Below are 26908 nucleotides of genomic sequence, written 5' to 3' on the forward strand. Positions count from 1 at the left end.
CTCCAGGGAGGAGTTTGAGATTAAGGGTTAAGGGGAGTTTGAGATGTTGGGTTTTATGTTGGGGTTTTTAAACTGTCAGGTTTTGAATTTTTGGTGTACATCACATAGTGACAGTCTTCACAATCAGCTGCTGGCTACTACCGATCATTTTATCCTTTCCATTCCCATGGAAACAAGTCTAATTAGCACAAAATCATTTCTAAAAATTAGTACTGTATTTACAAATGGCATCTTTACTGTCACTTATATAATAATCCTGTGTAATGCAAAATCAAAGTCCAGCTTTGCGTTACCTGTATGGTCACTGGCTCCATCTGTAGTTTCATTCTCAAGCAAAAGGGGTATTGATATAAGTAGAAAATGAGACTTTCTATTATTTTTGTGTTTTAGTACTTTCAGTTTGCTAACTATTTGTTCTCCAAATATTAGATTTCAAGGTAATTATCTAATTAAATGGTACAGTTTTGTATTTGCTCTAAAGTAGAAATGTATACTTCAGTTCATTTAGGCCTGTTTGTACTACTTTTTGTTGTTTGCCTGATAGTTATTAGGACAACTTAAATTTTTGTTACTTTTGATGACAACAATATTTTTAATAGTTTGTTCAGCTTCCAGTTTTAAATATTTGAATGATGTTATTTCAGGTTTCAATCCTGAGCTGAGATATTGCAGCCAAAACTATTTTGTCATTTTCTGACATTAAGACTAGAAAAGAGCAGATTTTTTGCATGTATTAAAAACTGCTCTGGTTAATCATTTCTTTAGAAAAGAAGCAAGGTACTCTGAAAAACTCCTGGTGATATTCTGCTTTGATGAGAACTTTATAGGATGTTTTTTTTCTTTGTAATCCTCATTAAAATCTGTCCAAATTTGGACAAATTCTAAATATGCAAAAAATCTGTGTTCCTGTTATGCAGAAATTATCTAGAGCTTCACTTTTGATCATGGTAAAAGGGGTTGTCTGTACTTGGGATCCTCCATGTTGGGACAACAGTTGTATTCTGAAATTCTGGATTGAGCCAGAAGGGAATGATCTGTCTTGTGATTCCTTTTCTTGCTTTACTTGACTAAGGGAAAACAAGCATAAAGCCGCAGGATGCACACTGAGAGATGACAGAAATCCAAGTCAGCAGGGTTTGGCATAGAAGGGCAAATATAATGTAGACGAGTAGAAAGCAATAGCAATAGATGGGTTTTTTAATACAATGGGGAAAGGACTATCAGTGTTTAAATGCCTTTGTGTTTATATACTGTGCATAGCAGCTTTTGGTAAATGTGCTGTACTATGAACAAATAACAGAAAAAACTTACTGAGAGAGGAATGAAGCTAGTATTAAGTGAGAATAACAAATAAAAATATGGACACAGCCAGTAGAATTGGGGAGTGTGTCTTTTGGTTTTACCATTACTATATCTTTTGCTTCTTATGGATAGGACTGGAGATAAAACCCAATTGTTCAGGGACCTTACGGACTTCCCTGTCATCAGAAAGAAAAAAGAGGAGATCTCGGATGTGCTTTCTAAAATCCAGTTGCATCTGGTAGACATTCGTAAACAGATCAAGAATCCTTCTGCCGAGTATGTTACAGTTTCTGGTCAAGAGGTAATATGGTGTCTATTATGGATGGCTGTTCCCTTGCTTGTCTAGAAAATAGCTTAAAAGCTAGGCTTAACTAGAACTCTCTTCATTTAGTATGGTACTTGATCAGGTCATTTGCCTATATTTGCACAACTTCAAAAAACAGGTTTTTGACAGTGTCACTTTATTTAAGTCAATTTCTTTGGTGATTTAAATAATAAAACCACATTACTGCAGTCAAATTTGTTTCAGTAATGCTTTGCTTTTTTGTGTATTGAATTGAAAGTATCAGTGAGATACCACTGTTCAGCATTGCGCTGGAACTGAGAGTGGGAGACCTGGGGAAAACTCCACAGAAAGTTGGGAAAAGAAATTAGCTTGGCAACTGAATGAGGGTTGAGAGTAAAAGAGATGAATCAGTGAGGACAGTGTGGTATGAAGCTGGAAGCAGATCACCGTCCCACTGAGGACCTGGGACGCTGAGAAAGACCCAAGAGATGCAGCAGGGAGCAAATAGACAATGCTGAGAGGGGATGGGAGAAGGGATGAGTTAGAGTATCACTTGATAAAGACCTTGGGTGGATATTTCTTTTGCTACTGAGGTTCAGAAGAACAAACATGTGGCAGGAGAGTCGGGGAGGATGTCAGCTAAGATGCTAAGTCCAAGAGGAAATGTGGAAGAGTGCATTTCGGTATTGCATGAGGAAGGAAAGAGCCAGGATTTGAAGGATTTCTCTGAAATACTGGCTTAAGAGTTGGATGATGACATGTGTGTGAAAGAGGGAAGAGTTGATGAAAGAGGAGAGTATCAAGAAAGTAGCCAGGTCTGAACTGGAGAGTTTCAGAAACCACCAGTTAACTATGCCTGTTTTAGAGGGGCCCCTTGTAGCAGCAGACAGCTCAGAAACCATTGCAGGCAAAGAGCTCTATCTTGGGAAATTCATTAATGGAGCTGCACAAGTTAAAGCTATCTGTCATTTAATTACATCTGGTATGAGTGTATTGCAGACATCAAAAGACACAAAAGAGGAAGGGTTAGAGAAGAGGGTCAGTGAGGAAAGGGAATTGAAGGGGAGGAGCAAAGCATAGACACGAGTCTGAGTTAAGCTCAGCCTTCCTCAGAACTTGTGCTGTTGTAGCACTCTAGCACTCTGATAGATGTTGTGTTCAAGCACTTCTTTGCAACAGGACTGGTCAGAAGTAGGTTTATGGTTTGCTGGTTCTGGAAGAAAAAGAAGCTGCCAGGAAATCTGTTCTCTTTATCTTCCCACTCTGAACACATTCAGAGAACAGACGTTCTGTCAGGGAGGCACTCAGATTCTTTGCTCCTGCATGTGTGCCCTCCAAACACACTCTTATGAATGCAGTCAGCCCACAGTTTATTAACTTAAATTTGTGAAGATCCACTTGACATACACCTTTTCAAAAATATGAGGTTACATCCATATCTATCTTATCTTTCATTTCCAGACCTCTGATGTAACTAATAGCATCACTAAACAGGACAGAAAGCTGTCCAGATAGTGATAGCATTGCTATTCTTTTCAGGCAGGATTTAGAGAGAAATTGCTACATTTGGGAAAAGTTTGCTTCCTGATAAGCAGTGCTTCAGGCCCAGTTTATTTAATACTGCACATATTTATATAATAGGCCTAAGAATTAAAGGGTAAAAAAGGAAATGTTTTTGTTGTTTTGAAGAAGATTGCAACCTCTCTACTTATTTCTTGCTAGCCACACAAACACACCAGGCAATTGAACTGGCTGTGTAACTGTTCTGAGTTCAGTTAGTCGTCTAGCATAGACACAAATATGGTCTTGTTTTCTGACTACTCTTCATGAACACAGCTTGCTTAATTGTTTTGAGCTAAAATTCAAGAAAAAAATGCAATACTAGCACATCAGCAACACTACTAGTAGCAGCAGCAGTTGATTCATTTTCAAATCTTTGTCTTGTGTATTATGCAACTTCAGGGTTTCAGAGGTACCGATTATTTTCAAGGTGTTTTAGGTAAATTAAGAACTAGTGTAGTCTGTCCATTCTGGAGTGTGCTCATGTTAGGGTTATTCTTCTTGTTTGTAGTCTAAGGTGATTGCTGGGTATTCTGGTGAGGTGTGGAAGGTTTTATCTAAATCATACTAACTGTAATGTAAGAGCTTTGTCAGATGAGTCTTGGGCATTTCTGTAAAGGTGATCAGATACTGGGCTAATCTAATCTCTGCTGGAAATTAATTTTCCATCTGTGTTTTTTATTCTTTGACGTCTAGAACCTCAGGCTGGTGTTATAAAAATAACTGACATGAATTGTATAAAATACTGCAGGAAAGACGTAATGTAAATTTCACTGTACTAAGCTTCTTGCCATTACTGCTGGTTTCCTCTGTTCTTTCCATTTCTGAACTCCAATTGATCCAAACGTGAAGGAAGGTACTGTACATGCAGTGCTAGCATTTGAGGTTTTGAGCTCTTGTCTGTGAAATACTGTAGGTAAATATGGCTCAATAGGAATCACTGATCCCTGGGCAGGAAAGCACATCTTACTCGTAAGGCTGAGGGACTTGGGACTCTTTAGCCTAGGTGAGACTGAGGGAGGATCTTACCAGTCCTTTTAAATACTTGTAGGCTGGGTGTCAGGAGAACAGGGTCAGTCTTTTGACAGTGATGCCCTGCAACAGGACAGAGGCAATGGGTACAAAGTGAAATATAGGAAGTTTCAGCTAAACATGAGGAGGAACTTCTTTACTGTGGGGGTGGCAGAGCTCAGGGCCAGGGCTGCCTAGAGAGGTTGTGGAGTCTCCATCTCTGGAGACATTCAAAACCTGCCTGGACTGTGTCCTGTGCAACCTGCTCAAGGTGACCCTGCTCTGGCAGGGGGGTTGGACTAGATGATCTTCAAAGGCCCCTTCCAACCCTGATCATTATGTGATTCTGTGAAACAGCCTGAGTACAGCTTGTGTATAGTGTAGAGTCTGTGTAAATGCTGAATTCTCTGCGAGGCCCAGTCAGGATCAGGTAAGTCTTAACTAGCTTTAGTCTGGGTTTGGCTTGGTAAGAGGGAGGTGAGCAGAACATTTTAGTAGATGGAGGAGCAAAAGGGCAAAGATGAGGCAGGAACATGGCAGAGCAAAAGAACAGCTCAGGGTAGAAGTTGCTCTATTGGCAGCAAATGTACGTGATTACCCTCATTTTTAGGGAAGAAAGAACATTAGCTTCTGGTCTGCTCAGTCTCTTCAGGATGAGTATGGGTTTCGTCTGATGCTTGCAGATTTCTTGATTTCATTATGGTTATGCTTCTGTAGTCTTCTTAACTTCCCATGATGTGTAATATTATATTTCTGTTTGTTTAGTTTATGATAGAAGTCAAGAATTCCAATAAATCATCCGTTCCATCTGACTGGGTTATGGTTAGTAGGTATGTAAAATGTCTTTAAAGTTTGCTGTATTTTAATATATAAGGAAAAAAATATAGTATGGGCCATTTTGGTTTTACAGTTAATTAGATACACATTGTCACAGCTCCATGTGTGTTTGTGGTTTGGGGTTTCTTTAAACTAAAAGCAACCAATGAAAATGGTTACATTGATTTATTGCCATAGTAAGTTTTGCTTAAAACCAAACAAGACCAAGCTGAAAAACCGGAACTTTTAAAAGTGTTTATTTTTAAATAGTACTTAATGTTTCAAAGCAGATGTATTGGCATGAAAATTACGGTTTTGATTCAGTTGTGCCTGTAGATTGTAGATATACATTTTTCATAAAATTTTAGTTGTTCTTACTTTATTCAGAAAGGTAAAAGTAGCTGTGCAAAATATCTCAGTATCTAAGACTTAGTGTATTAAAAATGTTTTAATTTTATTTGTTCATACAAACAAGCTTTGCTTGCTTTGTTACTTAGTGTTGTGTAAGCATGATTTTAGATAGTTTAGATACTTTTTCCAGTACATGAAACAGAGGTGAACTGGAAGATCATTTATTATTTAAACAGGTAGAATACCTTATGTTATGATGTGTACACAGAGCCATGTCTCATCAGAAGTAGGCATAATAAAGGTGAACTCTGAAGCGATGTTCTATTCACTTATGCAAGAATTCGATATTGAAGTGCACAGAGTAGACAGAATTAAGGCGATGAAGGAAAAATACAGCTATTCTGGATATTGTAAAAGAATGCCTGGGAATGCCAACATGAGTCCTTAATGGAAATACATAAATAAAGAGCAAGTGCCTTAAATGGAAACTAGTATCCATGCAATACAGTCTGTATTTACTAAGTTTATTCCAGGTTTATTGTGAAGTTTCAGCTTTAAAGTAGAAATTTTTTTGTTGGAGGTTGTTGTATATGCAGCCAGTCAAAGAAAAATCATCTTTGTGAAGCCTGTTGCTGAAGAGAATTTTGTGAGATATATAAGCTTCAGTGATACATAATACATTGTGAAAAATGCAGCCTTCAGAATGGGCAGCAGTACAGTAGCCAATCACTTTATTCACAGTGAAGATCACTGGTATCAATAGAGTTTGGTACCACAATAAAAGAACTGGCTTTTTTACCGTGCATTTTCAAGGCTCAGAGTGAGTTAGAAAACTAGTCCAATTTTGCATGTAGATGGTGTAACTGATTGCTTAGTAACCTTGATTTCCTATTTGGCTTCTCTCTGTTTTCCAGCACAAAAGCTGTCAGCCGTTTCCACTCGCCGTTTGTTATAGAAAATGACAAACATCTGAATCAGCTCCGGGAGCAGCTAGTCCTTGACTGCAACGCTGAATGGCTAAACTTTTTAGAGTGAGTTGACAAAATAGACTCATTTTTTATTATTTTATTTATTGCTGTAAGAACAGAAGAAGAAAGAGTTTTATCTTAACAAAAAAAAAACAACCAAAGGAAAAAACGCAGTTGATAACTCAGTTATGCTGCCCATGGTAAAATACTGTTCTTCAACATAAAGCATTTGAAAGCGAGACCTTTACACACTAAGTCCTGAAGGCAGCAGTGATGTCTCTAGATTTTAAAATTCTGATGACAGCACACTATTAAATATATACAGTGGCTCTCAAAATTTGAAAATTGAGTGAAACGGAATCTAGTACAGTGTAACTGAGATGAGAATAGAATTTATTATACAACAATTGCAGTGTTACAGTTTTTCAGTTAGGAATGTTCAGGGTGTTTGGGCAGTTGCTTGTGTGAGTGTGATTCTCCCTACCCCTGTATGGAAAGCGGCCTGGTGAGCACTTCTGCTAGCTCCTTCAGCACCGTGGGATGGATCCCATCTGGCCCCATAGACCTGTGTATGTTAAGTTTAAAATATATTTCTCAAACTTCTGAACACCTTTAATTTTCAGGTGTCAGGTTATAAATCACTGCTTTACTTCCAGGAATTACTAGCACACTGAAATTATCCCTCAATTCTTGCAATAATAATTAACTCACTTGTGCTTTTTTCCATACCACAAAAACTTCCTTCTGAAATTGCCTCACTGGATGTAACTGATGCCAAGTTTTGCCTCTTGGTAGGAACCCAGAGGTTCTGTAAACTTTATTAGAAACTGAAATTCCAATTCACTCTTCCAGATGTATTGCCTTTGCAATACCATAAAAATAGTTACATTATTTTTTTTGTTACTATATTAGCCATATAAGTTTTAGTAGACCTTTCTTTACTTAGATCTGCTGCTTTTCATGTTCACTTTGATGATTTCAATAGTGTCATATGATAGCAGCGTACAGCAAGGAAAGATGTGTAGAGAGTGATCTTCCCCAGCCCTCCATTTATTTATTTATTCATTTTTGCTCCCTTACTTGCTTTATATTCCCCAATTGTATCTTTGAGGCTAGGAGTGGAGAGAAATAAATTCTACAGTACTAAAAGAATGAACTCTGCTTTCTCCTGGTAATGTTATTGTTGTACTAGGGGCATCGGTACCATAAATGGAAGGTGAATTCTTGAATTTTCTATTGTACTTACCATATTTTATTGATATTGTAGACAAATCCTGTATTCAGGCACTTCAGGGTTTGAGGGTTTTTTTTTATTGTTTGGAGGGGGGGGTTATTTGACTGTAACTTACAGCTGAAGTGAATTGGCAGTTGCGATTCAGCTGCCACTGTGATAAACAGTGGCATTTTCAGAGACCTTATTTAGGCAGCAGGGATCAACTGTGGACCCTTTATATGCTATTAAATGAGTTTCATTTTGCCACCTTTTTGTGCTTAAAAATAATGCCCTGTTACAAGGGAAGCACGAAGTCTGCTGTGAGCAAGATTGTGTCCTCACACTGTAAGTTAATACACTGCTGGGAGATTTGAATTCAGAGTAATTTAGAGACTGTAGAGAGCTCTGTGAGAAGCATGCACGAGGTGTATTTTGACAGTACATTCCTATCTGTATGAAATGATTTTTTTTTTTCCTCTTTTCTTCCTCCTGTTATTTTCCCCTGTTTTGGTGTAGCCATTTCAGTGAACATTATCACCCCGTGTCTAAAGCAATTGGTCACCTAGCAACTATCGACTGTCTGTTCTCATTGGCTCAGGTGGCTAAACAAGGAGACTACTGCAGGTAATAAATGTTTAATTTTTATGTAAGATTTTATAGGGAATTATGAGAGAGCTTTTTAAATAAATTTGATTTTAATATGTGTACCGTGATAAAATGCATTATTGAAATTGTTTGCAGTAGTTTCGACTTAATCTGATTTTGCAAAGCGGCACTTCTGGGCTTAATTCAAGTCTGTAAACATTGCGGTTTAAATTTGACATCTCATGTTTGTCTGGTTTTCAAACTGTGTGTGGTTGGTAGATGATATCTCACAAACATAAATATATGTTGGACTTTGCATGGAAATTTTTTTCCTCCTATTTCTTTTCTCCTCATCAAAGTCTGACTTTATAGTGTATAATACCTAAGATTTTAAGGTGTATGAGGTATGTTTCAAAGATGTATTTCAGGTAAATAATAGGTAATTAGAGCCAGCTTCCAGAGCAGGGATGGTGCCTTACCTAGGAATGTGTGTTAAATCTGATGAGCTGTGCCCTTCCCTCTGTGCAAGACCCACACGTGCACACCAGGCACCACAGCCTGCTGCATTCTGCCATGAGGAAGCATGAACCCTTAAGGCTTTCTGCCTCAGAGATTGGTCCAGAGCTGGCTCCTGAGTGTGTACAATCTGCAACTTGGGTCTTCCTCCCCCTCGCAAACCCACATCCCTTGCACCTACACAGAGATAGTCAGTCTTATTGGTGTGTTTTCTTCTATATCACGAGGTCTGTGTCCCCAGAGAGACTCGACGCTCGCTGAACCACTGCTTCAGCTTGCTGAGTGCTGTCCTAGAGATTGGCATTTACTGTTTCTGAGGCTTACTGTGAACACCCTTGTGAGGGCTATCTGTTTCCAGTCCTCAGCCATTCCTTCTTCCATACAGTCCACATACTCTTTTTTTGAAAAGTGCTGTGTGGTTTTTAAATGTCATTGTGGGGCTACATTGCAAGTAATTGGGCAATTGCTTATGTATAACCATATGAATTGGTAACATTTGTGACCCGTGGAAATAACAGCAAATCATGTATTAAATGTGTGTGGATAAAGGGAAATCCACTTAGATATCCTTCTGCATTTATACAGCATTAAAGACAGTATTGATCACTTCTGGATTCTTGATCATGCCTGCTGCTAATCAAAATCTCTTTAAAAGTAATTGCTCGTTTATTCTGTATACTGAGATGAGAAAACAAACTGAAATTTTATTAATTCACTGTGCAGTGTTTAAATAATTCACTGAATTTTAAAGAGTGGCTTAGAGCTTATAAACTGGCAGGAAGGAGACTTCTCAGTGAAACTTCAGCTGCAGGGAAGGTGTCAATAATTAATTTTGGAGGACTACTGAAGGAAAGACGGGACATCCATATTAACCAACTCGAGTATTTCGGGAGAATGTTTTTTTGATTGAGGATTGTTTCATATCATCCTACCTGAGGCAGGTAAACAAGTTGTGAGGTTGGGAGCACTGGTGCTCCACATGGTTGTTGGAGAGTAGTAAGCATATCTTGGAGTTTCAACCTGTCTCTGGAACCCTGCTTTGGGAGACTCAACCCTGACATGGACAATGTAAGGCATTGGGCTCCCAGGACACAAAGTTAGATGCCTAACTGGTGTAGGTAGCCCAGAGATCATCATCTGAAGTTTGAGTATCCATTCTGCAAGCAGTGAGTTTGTTTAAGGAGCACCATTGAAAAGATGCATGAATAAAGGACGTTATACATTCCAGAGCAATTTCCACCCCCGTCCCCCAGTTCTCTCTTACTGCATGACATGTGATTGTCTAACTGGGACAGGGAAGAACTTTTAAATGACTGTGGCTGAGGGCCTGCCTCTGCAAGCCCCATTGTGTGAAACCAGAATAGGCAGAGTCAGCAAGGCTCATGGCATCTGAAACTCACATCATATTTCACAGTTACGTGTATGGAGGCTTGAGCAGTTAGGATAAAGACAATTATGCCCAAAGTAGAGGGCAGAATTATAAAATGGCAAATGGATCATTCAGCTGTTATGCCTCTCTTCTGAATGCAAAGTGGAGAAATCCAGAAGGAAGTGCTTCTAGGGATGTTCTCCCTTTTAGGACTATCATATTACAGCTCCAAACAGCTTACCAGTTCATCAAATGGAGGGTGACATTTCCTTTCTTTATCCCAAAGGCCTAAGACTCTGTCCATATTGGTTTAATCTCAGCTATTCAACTGCTGGAAATATCTTCGTGCTAAAAAGAAACCAACCCACACCATTCTTAACTTGCACCTCTTTCTCCAGTGCATTGTGCTCCTAATATGTCATTTATTTTATCTCCATGTTCTTTTCAAATTGCATCATCATTCTTCCACTCAGGAAAAATCACGCTCCTCGCGTCTTTTCTTCCCTCCCCTCTAAAGTCCATCCAAAGTGTTAGTTAATTTCCAGTAAAAAAAATATGTGTCTTTATTCCAGTATTACTCTTTTACTCAGCTGTCGTCACTTTCCTAAATTACTGCTCTTATTTCAGAGTGATTATACTTCTTGTGTAACAAAATGTTGCTGAGACATGACACCACATTTACCTCTCCATTGAATGCTGCACTTCAGTTTGCAATGAAAAAGTAAATTTAAGTTGCAAGAGAACAAAAGGAAATCACAGTCATAATTTAGTGGAACATGCTTCTTTTGCATTTTTCTCTCTGTGAAGAGCACACAGCTCTTGGAGGTAGAACTTTGTTGATGTGAAGATGTATAACGTGGAATTACACATGTATGACTAGACACATAGATAAATTTGTAGCTAAGGTGGAAGCATTAAAGGCAAAACTTTTTACATGGTTTGGAGATGAGAGAAGAAAGTAAGTAGTATTGATCTGGTTTGCATACTAATCTCTGAAAAGGTACTGTCATTTCAGTATGTCAACTTAAATAGTAAGCTCTTTCTATAGACTGTTATGGTTTGATGACTCATATGTTTGGGAGTTGCTGTCACATTATGAGAGCTGCTAATGTTTATAGGAGAGTTACAGCTCTGTCATACTGTACTCTTTGATTTATATCATTTAATGTGTTATCAGTCATAATATACAAAGTTGGACAATTATTTTTCCACTCCCCACACTAGTTAGGGTTTAATGCAGTAGCAGGTTGGACTAGTTCAGCAAGATCATTCTGAGAGTATGAAATGTGTCTGCAAAAGGTGGCACTTGCAGAAGCCACTGTAGTGGTGGGAAGAAAGCAGTCCCCTCCAGTTTGCGTATTTTTGCTACTGCTTGTTCATTTTGTAGTTCCTAGTATTCCTTTAGAATACAACTAAACAAACAAAAACATTCCCTAGGGAGTGGAAAAATGAAGAATTCTAAAATTTTGTTACCCAATCTGCTAATACTTTTTTATCACTGAATGAAACCAGGGAAGTCCTTAGAAATATTTGACAGCATTAATTAATTTTTGTCATTTCTATTTTTTTCCTACCCTTCTTCAGGCTTTAGCTGCAGTACTTCTAAGTAATCAGTTACAATGAATGTTGAAATTAATGTCTCTTCCTTTCTGCAGACCAACTGTGCAAGATAATCGTCGAGAAATAATTATAAAAAATGGGAGGCACCCTGTGATTGATGTGCTACTGGGAGAACAGGATCAGTATGTTCCAAATACCACTAACCTTTCAGTAAGTACTGAGAAATGGTTTGAGCTTCAGCATCATCCAAGGGGGGGAATTTGGCATCTGCATCCTGGCCACGAAGTTAAAATAAATAATTTAATCATACAGCTTTCTGCTTGGTTACATTTCAGAGAGATATGGCTAGATGTGATCACATCTGTTGTGTCCTTTTTCTGCTATCTAGCAGCCAGACACTCTCTTTACAACATTGTTCGCTTTTCACGGCATTAAGAAAGATCACAGGATCACAGGGTTGCAAAAGACCTTTGAAGATCATCAAGTCCAACCAATCCCTTCCTAAGCTAAAACAGATGATCTCAAAACTAGGAAAATAAAAGTTTAAAGTGGCTCTTTTTGAAAAACAAATTAATAATTCCAGGGGTTTTACCAGTGTTATCAGAAGAAGTCTACATTTTGTCATAACTTTATGTGAGATTAGTGGAACTTTTTAATGTTCAAATGCACAACAAATGTTTCCATGTCTTACAGGCTCACTTTCCAAGACAGTTCTAAGATAGCTCAGATCATTTTTGGTGGTATTACTTTACTATGTGTTTTCCTTTCTTTCTGGAGGTATTGATTTCATGCAGCCTTTTTTAATCTGACAGAGCAGATTTGGAGCTCTGACTCTTGACTGTGTAGTGGCAAGTCCATTCTTTGTAGATTGCACACTGGTTGGAAGAAGCCTTTCATATTAACATATGCTAAAGATCCCCCATGCTTAGCTTGCAGGCAGTGTGTTGCCCCTAAGTCTCCTTCTGGCTGTTGTTTTCTGCAATAGAGAGTGATGTTGAGAAGTAGTAAGACTCTTGCTTGTTATTGTTGCCAAGTCGTCAAAGAAAGTGGGTAGGTTATTTCCTGACATTTTCTATGCAACATTACCTAAATTGCATGACCTACATTACCTAAAATTGCTATAAATACACAATTACCACAGGTAGGAAATATTGTCATATTTTACTTCACTTAATCTGTTTCTGATAAACATCTTTTATTTTGTTTCCTCCTTTTTTTTTCATCAAAACCTAAATTTGTTTTTTTAAGTGGCATGCCCTTTTGGCGTTTTTTATTAAATATTTACCTTTCTGAACCTTTTTTTAAATACTGTGTTTTTGTTCTTAATACAAAAAATGCACTGAACTGTGTACACGTAACTGCTTTTTCATACAGTTGATATATAAAAGGTATGTCAGTGTGGAGCATGGGCTGTGATAAATACCATTCAAATGTGTATGTATTTCTCTGGAGATATTTTTAAACCATGTTATATACTGAACAATGATACAGATATTGTGCAATACATCAGGGAATGTTTTCAAAATTATTTGTCAACTCCAAACAAACGACAGATGGCATTTACAGAAAACTCATCATTTCATTCAGTAATCATCATGCACTTTCCCCTGTTAGCCCCATTCTTATGTTGGCTTTCTAAATACTGAATATTACAAAATCAGCTGATCGTGGTGGAATCATTTTTGCCTCTACTGTTAGAGTTCTGTCTTTTTTGAGAGAGGTAGGTGGGAACCCAGTTTATTAAAACGTGTCTGGTTTTAAGCTGATGTATTTGAATCAACAGTAAAATGCAATTGCTGTCATGTTTTCAGCTGAAATGTTGTCAAATAACTAACTTTAGGAAAAGCTTTCTTGCAGTGCCCTGAAATAAACATCTTATTTTTCAGTTCTCCCTCTCTCATCCAAATATTCATGGAAATTCTAACTTCATCCATAAATTCCACTAAGATGTTAGCTTATGGTTCTGTGCAATTATAAGGGCAGATGGGCTCTCTGGTCTGATGTTACAGCATATGTTCTTTCTGAAAGCTGGCTTTGCAAGCCAGCCACCAGTGTCAGAACATGGCTGGAGGGACCCCAGAGGGATACCAAACACATGGAAGAAGTTTGTGGGTTCTAACAGATTAACTCATCCTGGATTTAAGTATCTGTAATTCTGTTGTGTTGAGCCAAATGGTGGTCCTGATGAAGTTTCAGTTGCTGTATTGAAACTACACCTCAGAGACTAGAATGTTGTGAGTTTTGTTCTCATGTAGTCATATGCATGTTATTACTTCCATTCTTTATTCCTGATAATGACATTTTTTGGGTTTTGACTTTATTGTGACTTCCTTATGGACAGGGTTTTTTTTTTTTTTTCCAGCAAAAGCTAAACAGTTTTCTGCATTGACCTAAGACTGATTCCATCCATCTTTTCTATGATGTGGATTATGACATGTGACATATAAATCTTATTTGCCTCCCTCTTAACAAAATGAAATCCCTGTAAAGATAATCATGTTTATTCCTCAGAGATATGTTGTTGTCATCACAGTGCCTGGTCAGTTCCAACTTCCCTAAGTAGTGTGTCTAATGTTCATTATGCTTGTCCTGTCTGACATGCCCCGCCTGTGGAGCAGTGAAATATGCTGACTTTTGGTTAGTTCATCAGTTGTTGGATTTCATTGTATGTATGTAGTAGAAAGTAAAAACTCTAGTTATTCAACATCCTTGCATAATCTAATTTCCTAGTTTTGATGCAGGCTGTGATAAGGCTTTATAGACTCATTGATGAGTTTTAATTTTGTATTAGCAACTGTCTTCCACCAGAAGATGACAGTTTTACTCTGGAGCCATAGACCTACAGCAGTACTGTAGGGACTTTTACAGCTGAGACAAGCTCTTGCATCTGATTCATTTTTCTGTAAGATTTCAGTGGTTGGATGCACCAGTCAATCAGAGATTGGATACAATCTGCTCACAATATCTGTGTTGCAGTCAAGTATTGCCAAACTCAAAAATGTCTTGATTTCTTCTTGTAGCCCTTCTGTTTGAATGTGTGTGTGTTGTACCAAGGCAAGCAGTTATGAAGGGGTCTAGGTCTGATCTTTGGCTGACAGATTTCCCCCCCATTTGGCAATGAGAACTCCTTAACTGGAGCAGAATCCAAATTAGGACAGCACTGGCTGTGCTGAAAGCTGGTGAAGTTCCCCCTTCAAATGAAATTGTACAGATGCTTCATGGATTCTCTTGGTTCCTTGATGGACCAAGAAGGTTCTCCTCACTTTGTTTTGCTCAAGAATAATGAAAGATGATAGTGATGCTCCTCTCTTATGAGCCTGGAGAGGACTTAGGAAGATTTTTGATACGTGGCATCATAAACTCTTGAAAACTGAATGCTGTGAAGGAAGCTTTTTCAACTACAGACTGTGTCCTGAGGGCTTGTCCTTTATCCCTGTAGGCACATACACTCAGCAGCCTTTCTTAGAACAGCACCATGTGCAGGACAATATGTTTCACCAATGTTTTATGTTTCCAGGGAGATGGTGAAAGGGTCATGATAATAACTGGACCCAACATGGGAGGAAAGAGTTCATATATAAAGCAAGTTGCATTGATCACAGTCATGGCACAGATTGGTTCTTATGTTCCCGCAGAGGAGTCGACGATTGGTATTGTGGATGGTATTTTTACCAGGTAATCTTTCAAACTTTGCTGTATGTTTATGAAAATATTACTGTGGTGGGGCATGTGTGTGCACATCCAAGTATAATTTAATGTTTCACTTAGAGCTTTAGAATTTATATTTGATGTTTCCCTTTTTCATTTTAAATACGTGCATTGGTTGTTGGGTTTTGGTTCTGATTTCCTGCTAAGCTATGGTACTTGTTTTGGAGTCTTTGAATCTCTAAAGGATAAAAATGTTAATGTGTCTCTCTTGATTAAGATGCAGGTATTGAACATCATGTGTCTGAATGGACACCTCAGCCAAATTTATTCTGCCAGGTGATAGCCAAATGATGTTTCCCCTAAAATGAATACTGTCACCTCTAAAAATCAGATCGGTTTCTGCAGGGCAGCACAGTTGTACATACAGTATTTGACACTGAGAATTTTGGGGTTTTGTCCTTTCTGTACTATCAGTCTTGAACACACTTCAGGTATTTTAAAAAAATTAATAATGGCAGTTCATTTCACTTAACATGTCTCATTTTCAGGACAGTGCTGAGTAATTTTTGAAGTCAAAACTTCCCTATTTTACTGTCTAATGTTTGCCAAGGATCATCCAGCTGGTTTTCCCCCCCTTTTTTTAGTCTGTTTTTGTAATCAGCAGAAGTTCTGTGTTACTGGTGGTACTGGAGATGGAAACTTATTTGTGGTTTTAATTTTCACAACAATTATATATCTGTAGTAGGATTATTTTTTCTGAAATTCTAGTTCTGTGATGGCAGAGTGCATTTCTTAATTTTACAAGGAATCTAAATACTGGTCATTTGGGATTGCTTCATCATATAATGATGATATGTTCTTAGGCCTCACTGTGTCATGACAAAAATGAATGCAGTTGTGCTTTGATGCACTTTGGTGCTAAGCAGGTGAATAAATTAGAAAACAATTTCTGTTATCTTTATAAAATTAATTGGAGCTGAAAATTCAAAATGATTACCTTTTTCCCTGTCCTGCGTTGAAAGTAATTGACTGGTTGATTGGATGAGCTTTTCTCAAGGGAATATAGGACACACAAGATCTGAATTACTTTACAGAAAAAAATTACAACATTATTAACAATTTGAACATTATTTTTGTTTTCCTTTGTAAGTGAACAGAGTACTTATCTTGTGTTCACACTGACAATTTCTAACCATACTTGCAAAGGTCTGTTACTCTTAAGCTTAATCTCCCCTTTTCTCTATTTTTATTTGGCTGTAATTGCTTATTTTTGCAGAAAAATTAAGAAATGTGACAGAGTCACTGGGCATGCCATTTCATTTTGTACCTTCTAGAAAGAGAATAAATCGGTTCTTATCCTCTACAGTACCTTGAAATTTATGTATCTGAGTTCCACCTGTTCTGCACTGCATTTCTCTGATTCTACTTGGCTTTTCTCTACATTATTGATATTGTTCAGATCTGTTCTGATAATGTAGTGTGGTTGAAGATAGAATTTGTTCTTTCAGGTTTCAAGCCAAGCAGACACAGAGCATGTTACTTACTGACTGAGGTTTCAGACCATTAATTTGGAGCCCAGACAAATTCTAACACAGGGGATTGACTGATTTATTTTTTTCCCTTGTCTAAATTAGCTTTGGAAGCTCAGCTAGATATGCCATTCTTCATTTAATGTGAAATGTGTCAAACACCAGATGAATATAGTAAAGAATTACTTAAAATCTTGTCATTGTGCTGGCAATTAAGAGTAAGCTAATTGGCTCAATATTAATCAAGAAGAAATTGAACATACATTGAGATAGGAAGAGTCATGCATTAGTTAAAAGGTTAACAGGAAGGATAAAAAAATAGAAAAGAAGCTGAGCTTATGTAATGCATTCCTTCAGAAATCCAGGGTGGTCACTTCAGTTTGTAAAAGACTGTAAGTGGATCTGCTTGTCTGCATCTCTTTAAACTTCTCTCTTCTGTATAGTGTATTTTGAGGGAATTGATTGTACTGGTGGGACAGGCATTAACTGTGGTGTTCTTACAGGATCTTGACCCAGTTGTAGCTTTTCTTTCAGTAAAAATGCTTAAAATACTTGGATCATTTTGCTTCAGCCTATGGAGTATAGCCCTTCCTTGCTGTACATATCCAAGTGATCATCATCCATGCTGATGATTGTAGGTCAGTTGTCAGTGCTCTTTTCTGTTCTGCTGTGTTGGATTGTCAGTAGCCACAGAGTGGTCTTTTGTCCCCAGTCTGGGCATGCCTACTTCCTGCTTTGTCCACATCTTCTCCAAATCGTGAACTTTGCTCTCTGCCATGAGAAAAGGAGAAACTTAGCAGATTCTGCAACTCAGAGGGAAAACGTGTACAGAGACTGTGCAGAAAGTTGGTACCTCTGTTTTGGTTAGTTTGAGAGTTTGGGGTAGGGTTTTTTGGGGTTTTTTTTCAGTGTTCTGGGAAGGCCTTAAAGTATGTAAGTCTAGGTTAACGTGGTGTTACACTCATAGTATTTCTTAGCCCTAGGAAGTAATTGATGAGTAGTTTTTAATGCCTGGTTGGAAGAGAAAACCAATAAATTCAGCTACCATGCAAAATGTCTTACATTGTTTCTTTAGTGCTCTCACTGAACAGACATGTATAAAGCCTTAGAAAAAGTTCTCTGCTTTTGCCAAGAACTCTGCTCTAGTAGGGAATGAGCTTGAAATTATTAGATTTTTCTCTTGACTTGCCCCCAGTTTTGGTTTGGCTTTTTTAGTTGTTTTCTTCTTCTGTGTTTTGTTGTCAGAAGGGCACATCTATGCTGACCTCCTTTTTGCACTGCCACACCAGACCACATACATGTCTTTCTGGAGAATGAGATTTTTTTTTGTTGTTGTTGATGATTTTGGTATCTTTTTAATCTTTAAAAAACATTGCATGGGAAGATGTCAGTTTCCAAGTTATTTTCATCACTGCCATGGTGTGTTGTTTTCTAGCACCCCTGCTGTGAGGGATGCTTTACAGGCTGACTCTGAGGAGTTCTGTGCATAAGGAGCACCAACAGTTCTGCTGCTTGCTAAATTTTTTGAGATACTGGTGCTTTATATTGCAGACTCTTTTGTTTGTAGACTGCATCTTTGAAGTGTGAATTTATATAGATTTAAGAGATTAACATTCATGTAAGATTTGATCATGTGTTGTAAGTAGGGTTTCCATGGAAATGGAGAGGTTGCTACTATGGTTATTCCTTTGGATCTGCCTAGTATTTATGTATGATAGCTTCTCTAAACTGGCTTTAAATACAGCATTATATTAAACATTTTTAAAGATGCAAAAGGAATTATATTGGTTACAGGTACGGTGAAAATAAAAGTGATTAATCTTCATTACTGGGTGTGTACACACAGTAGAGTGCTAAGGCTACTCTGAACATTTCACAGTAGTGTTGAGCATTCCATCCTAAAGAGGTATAATAGGAGAAAATCTTCTCCTGCAAAATGTCCCTAAGCCCAGATGATATGCTGTTACAAGTCTGTGAATTGAAAATTTGGAGGGGTGGGGGTGAAAAGTATTCAGCTCGTGTTATTCACGTAAGTATCTTGAGTGCTCTGATGGACTCTCCCAAATCTCACCATGTTTTATGCTTAAAAATAGCCTTAAGTGTTTCCATTGATAGGATTTTGTTCCTAAACCTGAGAAGAGGGTGATAGTGGTTGTTAGTAAGCAAAAAGTTTGCATTACTGTTTGGTGGTCCGAGCTTCATAACATCAGACTAAAAAAACCACTGAAATATTCTTCATATTGCTGTATTTAAAGCTGTGTTTAGCGTAGTTTTGGAAAGATCAGTGCTCAATTTATATTGACTTTCAGTGTGATTTGAGTACTTAGTTCTCTGATGTTTGAAAATTCCTAATCAAGTTTCTCCGTTCAGTAAATGGGTTGAATTTCTGCTTCAAATTTGAACATTCAATTTGTTCTTCTACTACAGTTATTCAAACATGGAAATTAACATGTTTGTGTTTGTGTAGAAAGACAAAGCAAGTGTGGAGATGTACATATGGAGGAACTAATGAGAGAAATTCTGTTGACCTAATCATGTGGTCAGAAGAGATGATGTTTAGCTGCTGAAGACATCTGACCTTTAAAAGAGGTCTCACTTAATTACTAATGCAGTTTCTTAGAGCTAGAAAAGTACCTGTAAGTCACCAGTAGCTTTTCATGAGGGTCAATTTTCAAAATCGAGAATAAGAATGCTAGAACAACTTCAAGGTAAAATGTGTTCAAATAAACAAGGTAATTAATAATTCAAATTACTGAGTGCCTTGTATTCAAGATTCTGACTCAATTTATTAAATCACAAGCTGCCATTAGAAAGAATACTGTGAAAGAGGCCAACTCCTACCAACTCTAGATGATGGTGAAGGGACAAAGAAGAATTTCCTTCCTAGAGCGCCTACCTGCCTGGCTCTCCCTGTGTGCTGAATTAAAAGCAGTTTCACTTATATTCAGTGATCAGATGCACAGTCACACTTTGGTGACATGCATCTTCCAAGGACATTTAACACCATCAGTCAAATTGGGCTTACTGTTGAAGGTGCAGCTTCAGTTGACTGAGCTAATACATTGCGTTGTGCTTCAGTTTGGAAATTGCCTCTTGCAGGTTACGTGCCACATGCTTAAACGTTGCAGGAATAAATAGAAGCATCAGTAAGATCCATGTAGATTATCCTTTTGTGCACTTTGTCTCTTCTGAAAGTTATCCTGCTGTCTACTGATTCTCAGCATGTCTTTAATCTTCATGATAGCAAAGAAATATAGAGTTTGAGTTGTCTATGGAGGTGTATTAAGAAGAGAGAGAGGTGGTGGAGGTTGGCAGTACAGGTTAGTGAGTGATAGTGGTGGGTTGCCTGGGTAAGCAGCAGTTTAATGCTTTTGCTTCATGTAAGACACGCAGTTGCCTGCACTTCCAGGCAGTTGTCTTGGTAGAGGCTCTGTGCATTGCGTGATCTGTATGAAGGTTTACAGAACTTTGTCCTACATTTTATCCTTGTAACAGATGATTTAAATGTATTTTTAACATGGAGGGCACTCCTTATTGCTAAATCTATAGCTAGGAGATACTCAGCTCAAATTCCCCTGTGTATCTGAAAATGCTGTGAAAACAGATGGTAGTTGTTCACCTCAGCTGGGGAGGAATGGTTTTGTTCTTCTGGCTTGTATTGAGTGTCTGTATACAGGGTCTTTCTTATAGACAAGGCCACAGTGGAATCCTGAATCCGTTCTTGGGCTTAAGTGACATAGCTGTGTCACTGGCTTGTCTGTCTGTCTTCGTATAATGATTTTGAACATGTGTAATAGTTGCTCATTCAACTAAAACTGGAGTGCAAAGATCTTCAGGCAGCTGATCTTTAACACGTCTGTTTGGCATAACAAAGTTGCAGAGCCATATAAATTAGGCCCTCTGACTTTGAGCTGTTGCCATCATACAGTAACTTGATGCTTCTGATCGATGCAGCAGAAGCTGTTTCCTGCTGAGGTACTTGTGTGTGTCCCTGGCTTGCACACAGCCTACTTGTGTTTGCAGATATGGAAACCAAGGGAAAGCATCAGGTTCAGGCTGAGCTTCTGAAAGGTGACTTTGAAGGCAGTCTTCAAACCTCTGCTCAGAGACCTACCTCATTGTCCTTCACACACAGGACACATTTGTGGTCTTTGCTTTCATAAGGAGAGAGGGGAGGCAGAGGAAAGGAAAGGATGTTTTTCTATATTGGTTGAGAACTGCCAGCCTCATTTAATACTGAAATAATGAGGCAAATTCATCCTCCTGGCTGCTGGCCTTAGTTGGGTCGTTTATTTCAAGTCCAGCATCCAAGATCCAGTTCCAGCCACATACCTCGGCCAGGAGTGGTGGTTCTGAGTTGATCAGGGGGTTGGTAAAGGGAAGGAGTTTTGATTGCTACAAGGAACAACAGTGCTATTGAGATTTGCCAACTGAAGATCAACTCCTGCTATTGAAAACTGCATTTCAGGCCCAACCCATGGTAAGCATCAGCTATGTCCTCACAGCTGTTAGATGTGGTGACAGAGTTCAGGGGCCTCTCTCACCTCATTGATCTTTTTCGAGTCTAAGAAATCATCTCTGAACAGGCAGGCTTTACCCTTGAAAAGACATCCCAGGTGGCTGCATTGCTTGGTTTGCCATTGCAGTGTCATTGAGCAAGACACAGCCAGTCAGTCACAGACCAGCACATCACTCCAGCCTGGATTTTTTATTCCAGTTGAGCCTTCTTGTGGCAGAGTGGCACTCTGTTTTAGAGGCATCCTAGTAGTTCCCACCTTCTTTCTCATCTATGAAAGAGAATAGGTGTAAGGAAACAAAGCTCTTTTTGTGTTCTCAGCTCTTTGAACAAAGTGACCGTGCATGTTTTCAGTCCTCTTCACAAGTCAGTCAGTCAGCTTCCATTGTGTGTTCCAGAGTAAAGAAGAAATGGCATTATTTGTATGTATGCCTGGCTTCACATGGTGACGCTGATGAGATTAAGTCTCTCTTTGTTAGTAGGAAGCTGCTTTAGAGGCCAAGACATTTCATCACCAAGTTCCTCAATGCATCGTGCTGTTCTGCCAGCTGGTGGCTGTACTTCCCTTACTGCTTGTCATTGCTTGCTCTGCTACTGCTCTGGTAGCACCTTTAACTGGTCCTGAAATGCACAAAGCTGACATGTGGGCCATTACACTTTACCTGTGAACACTGCATGCTTGCATGGGTAGTGAGAGCTGATGTTAGATCTAAAAAAGCAACATCTCAATGCTTGCTGATGTGACTTATTTCCATCATCCTGTGAGCAGAAAGACCTTTGTCAGTCACGTGCAATGGGATTCATGAAGATGGAAGAAAGAGCACTTATGTCATCCTGAAGTGACATTTCTTCTATGAGGTGCTACAGCCGTCATGGACTCTTCACCCATTTTATTTCTCAGCCTTGGTAGTTGGTGGCACAATGAGAATTTACTGGCCAGAGAGTAAGGGAAAGCTTCTGGCTGCACCTCTGTAGGCTCAAGCACAAATGCAGAATGTGTGGAGCTGTTGGCTTGTTCACATAATCCCTCCAAGGACTGCAGGTATCTCTGCTTCTGCAAGGTGTGTGAAGAGAAATCTTTTCCCATTGGTGTGCCCAGCTTTTGGGGATGAGAGGGTTGTTTTCCTTGTGCCAGAAAAATCTCACGTATTGTCAGTGGCATGATCATCAGCTGAAGCACACAAACATGAGATGCATAAGACTCAGGGGAGTGTAGATAATGTATTCTTTCTGTCAGGTCTTCTACTGTGCACAGCAGAGTGTGGCTATTCTCTGCCAAGGTGAGAAAACAAACTGGGATCAGCTTCTGACTGACACATTGTTCTCCCATGTAGGAGAAGTATGTTTATTCCACCTATAGTTGTATATTACAAGACAGAACTGTGACTAGTTGTAGTAATTTCTTACATATGATACAAAGGACCTTTAGAAACAACTGAATTTGTTTTGAAGCCCTTAATCCTTACCTTGTCTAGAAGATGAGATGATACTCTGGAAAGAAATGCTGTTAAAGCTGAGAAGATGGTGTAGATATGAAGGATTTCTTCAAAGTAAGCTAAAAAACCCAGGAAAATTCAGCCCTTATAAATCCACATTTCTTAAAAGGCTGTCCATCAAACATGCCATAATGCTTTCTTCTCTGTGTTTTATTCTGTCTGTTCTCTAAGTTTTGGACTTTCAAAAAGGTTGGGTCTCACAATAGATAAATTTTGTATGTTACCTCCCTAAGTACTTTAACAGCTATTTAATTCTGACAACTTGACAAACTCATTCTACAGTTTTGTCATGAGTGTGTGGAGCTGAAAGAAACTATTAGACAAACCTCACTATTTTCACTCTAGACAAGCTTTTAAAAAAATCTATAAAATGTACATATTTATGGCATCATTACAGATCTAATTACAATTAAAAACTGTGATGCAAAGCAAATACTGTGCATAAAACCAGCAAACATTTGGGCAGTCAGTTTTAGATGTTTGCATTTGTTTTTTTCTTTGCTTCACTGGACTGTCACTGTCTCAATAATTTTACAGATATTTAAATGGGGATGATTTACTTTTACACAGGTTAAAATGTTTCAAGGCTTAAGATTACCTTTTATAAGAAATCTTGAAAAAAATCAGAAAGCACAGGATGGAGTGGTATGTGAAGCAGGAAAAAGAGAACGTTTCTGTTTGAGTGGAAATTGAGTGGAAGATGTTTCCCAGGTGCCTTTCACAATAAATTGAAATCTGAGGTAAATCACTTAAGAATAAAAACAAAGTAGTGCTTGTAAATATTAATGGAAATGAATGTTCCATTGATGTAGCTGCTGGTGGCAAAAATTCTTCCCAGCTTTTTCGAACTACACAAATAATGTTGCCCTTAATTTCATTCCAGTTTTACCAGTTGGTCAGTTGGAGGGAGGTGCACAGGAGCAGAGGGAAGATTTTTGTATTTAAAATAATAAGTAACAAGCTCCATTTTTTCAGAGCTCCACTGCAGAGATGGTGCTATTCGGACAGCAGTAGGCAAAAAGAACAGTTTGTAACCAGGATGCAGCTTGTTAGATTTTTATGCATTGCTTGGTTCACAGATGAGCTGTATTTGGATAGAGATTGTCCAGGAACACGCTTGCTTGAAAGTGGGTTAGAAGTGTTCTTCATTAGAAATCTCTTCCTACAGAGTGATTTCACTAAACACGATAAAGAAATGGACATCATCCACCCAAAGCTGCTCTGTGTGTTTCATCTTGATTGCTGAGGGAGCAGCACACTGATGACATTTTAAAATGGTTAGCAGACCACAGGAGATTTGGGGGGCTTTTATGTCTTACATGTGCCTTTCCTATCTTCTTGTTAGTCTTTTATTCTCTGGATGGAGTATGATGGTACTGTTTTTCACCCCTTGAGGGGGTCTGCATTAATTCTGTTTTGTAAGAAATCTTAACCAACATATCCTATAGTATATTCTATTATGCACTAGAGATTACATAATCATGACTTTTTTTTTTAAATCTATGGAAAAGCCTTTTCCCGAAATCACTACATCACTACCATTTACAGGTTTCTGCGTCTTTCTCAGAATTGTTGTGCTGCCCACAGCCTCCAGAATCAGTCAGAATCATTGGGCTGGACTGAGACAGGTTTTGAGCATTCACATATTTAGCATAATAAATTCTTGTCCTTTCTGGTAAACTCCTCAGTAATTTGCCAGAATAGCTTATAGTGTCTGGCATATCACATGCAGTCTTTATTGTTCTTAACCCAAAAGACTAGTTTCTAAACTAAAAAATTCCTTGCTTCCATATATTGCTTTATTGATTTACTTGAGGCTTATAGGGTGGGATTACGAAGATTAGTCTTCCTGTCTGTCCTAGAAATATCAGTTAAATCACAAAACTTGGCATTGAAATTCAGCTAGTCAGTTTCTTCATACCTTTACCATAAAAATCTAGGCTATGAAATTCAAGTCTTGAGGTGACAGCAGTGTTGGGCATCCTATGTAATGCAGAAATCACCGTGAGACTGAGTGCTGAATAGAAACTGTGGAGGGGTTTATCTCAGCAGAGTAACTTGTCTGTGTCTTGCCGGGTTTTCTCTAGAACTGTGGTGGTGGTTGTGTTGGCTTTTTTTTTTTTTTAGTTTATTTTTAGTTTTTTTTATGCCTGAAAATAAACATTTAAATTTAAAGTCATGCAAAAACTAGATTCTCTCAATTTGCCTGTGTAGTTAGATTCTTAAAGGCTAGAAAATTAAAAAGTAAAGGTACCTTTTCATGTTTATTACATATGTGTGTATCTGTATATGTATAGCAGTGCTTACTGGTTTTGTCATACACACTAATTTATCTATTGTGCAGGAAGCAGGGAACTGTTATTACAATGCAGTTGCATACGTGTAATTATATGCTAAACAAGCATTGTTGCTATTGCTCTGGAAAGCAACAATGACAGTCAGACAAACAGAACTTGTTAGTTGTCAAGAACCCAGAAGTAACTTCCAGAAATGTTACTGCTTTGTGGCAGAGTAATTTATTTTGTTTGTTTCTTGCTTAATTGTGTTTGTGTTTATTGCCAGGATAACAAAAATTACTTAGGCCTTTCATTTATATTTACAGTGTTGTAACGATGCCTCTGGGGTAGATTATGCCCACCTTTCAAGGGGAAAAAAAGGTGGTGTAATAATATTCATTGAACCTGTTTTCTGTCACATGGAGATGTTCTTTTTGAAAAAGACAATAATATGTAAAAGTTGTAGTGAGTGTTCAAATAAGTTGAACATTATTTGCTGTGTTTTTTTCTAAAAATGTGTGTTGGACATATCACAGTACATCTGAACTGTATTTCTGACAGTGTTAAGTAGCTCAGTAGAAATACATTAAGCTGTGCTGTACATATATTTGTAGATAATTTAGCTTCATGTCTGGTCATTTCATAGTAACATAAATCTCCAATGTTAGGATTATATTTCGTATACATGTAATAATATTTAACAAAACAGTCTTTGGCTTATGTAACTTTCATTTGATAAAATTATTAATAAAAACACCTGTTTTGTTTGCAGCATTTTAAATCAGGCTTGAAAATCCTTTTAAGTTAATAAAAGACAGTTATTTAAACATAAAGTGAGATTTATAAAACAACTTCTGTTGCTTATTGCAGTATTACTGATAGGGATTGAAAGGCTTTCCCTGTGATAGTATTGTGTGGGCAAGGGGGAGGGGGGACAAACAAAAATTTGACTGTGAAGCTGACCAGCTCTCTTAACAGTCAAGTTGAAACTCTGACACTGAACAGTGGTATTTATCTTTCTAAAACTCTCCCCTGATATGATTTAACCTAGTCACAATGCGAATTGGATTTTCCATAGCGTCCACAGGTTTAAAGGGGAAAAGTTCACTTGCACTGAATACTTCAGCTGTTGTCCCTAGTCTGTTACTATAGTTTCTGCCTTTTAATCCCCCCTTGGCCTCAATCCTTCAGCTACATATGCACATTAACTTAATTACCTCGAGTTCCCTCCCTGGAATCCAAGAGTAGCAAGTGTAAACCTGTGCATATTTTAGGGATGAGTTTTTCTTTGTCTCCATTTTTTCAGCTTCTTTGGGCTAATATTGTCAGCTCACAAGTGAACACCCTAATTTGGATATCTCTGCTTGTAATTTAACCTTCAGCAAAATGATTGTACTCTTAATCTGTTCTTTCCCTTGTGACCATCAACAACATTTATACAGTGTTAATGGTTTCCTGTAGGAAAATTGGGGTAAACTTGTTTGGAGCTTCAGTTGCTTAATGCAGCTTTCATAAACTTCTCCACCTTGCACTGGCCTTCTGCTGTGCTCTCTGTCAGTGCTGGCAGATCTGTCCCTCAGGAGACACTGCAGTAGGGAAACCTCAGTTTGGTGCCTCTGTACAGGAACAAGTCATACCTTTCTCACTCAGGGCAAGAAAAAGAAATGCTTAGTTCTGTGTTTGAGTAAATGTAAAAGCTGATGGACCTGTGGAAAGCAGTCCATTGATGTGTTTGGCATGTTTGAGCGTGGAATTTAAGCTATTGCATCCTCTTCCTGCTACCAGACTCCCTGTTCCTCTGAGGGCTTGACTCTTGTGCCTTGAGAGCCAGCTCCTGTAAGGTTGTGTGTAATGTGGGATGGACAAAGTGAACTCACTCAAGCAAGTCCAGTTTTAAAAATACAAT

The 26908-nt window shown here is 38.2% G+C and overlaps 1 protein-coding gene across 1 annotated transcript in view; it reads left to right on the forward strand.

Moving 5' to 3' along the window:
• Window positions 1-26908, forward strand: part of LOC311204775 (DNA mismatch repair protein Msh3-like) — a gene marked incomplete at both ends in the record, with an annotated part of 50671 nt that overhangs the window by 10353 nt on the left and 13410 nt on the right. Inside the window, 6 exons of the mRNA XM_084281135.1 lie at window positions 1435-1603; window positions 4925-4989; window positions 6241-6357; window positions 8024-8131; window positions 11633-11747; window positions 15055-15212. Coding sequence (XP_084137261.1) covers window positions 1435-1603; window positions 4925-4989; window positions 6241-6357; window positions 8024-8131; window positions 11633-11747; window positions 15055-15212 — 732 coding nt within the window. The remainder of the gene's footprint in view (window positions 1-1434; window positions 1604-4924; window positions 4990-6240; window positions 6358-8023; window positions 8132-11632; window positions 11748-15054; window positions 15213-26908) is intronic.

Source organism: Gallinula chloropus, assembly GCF_964237585.1.
Source record: "Gallinula chloropus genome assembly, contig: HAP1_SCAFFOLD_78, whole genome shotgun sequence".
Classification (NCBI taxonomy): Eukaryota; Metazoa; Chordata; class Aves; order Gruiformes; family Rallidae; genus Gallinula; species Gallinula chloropus.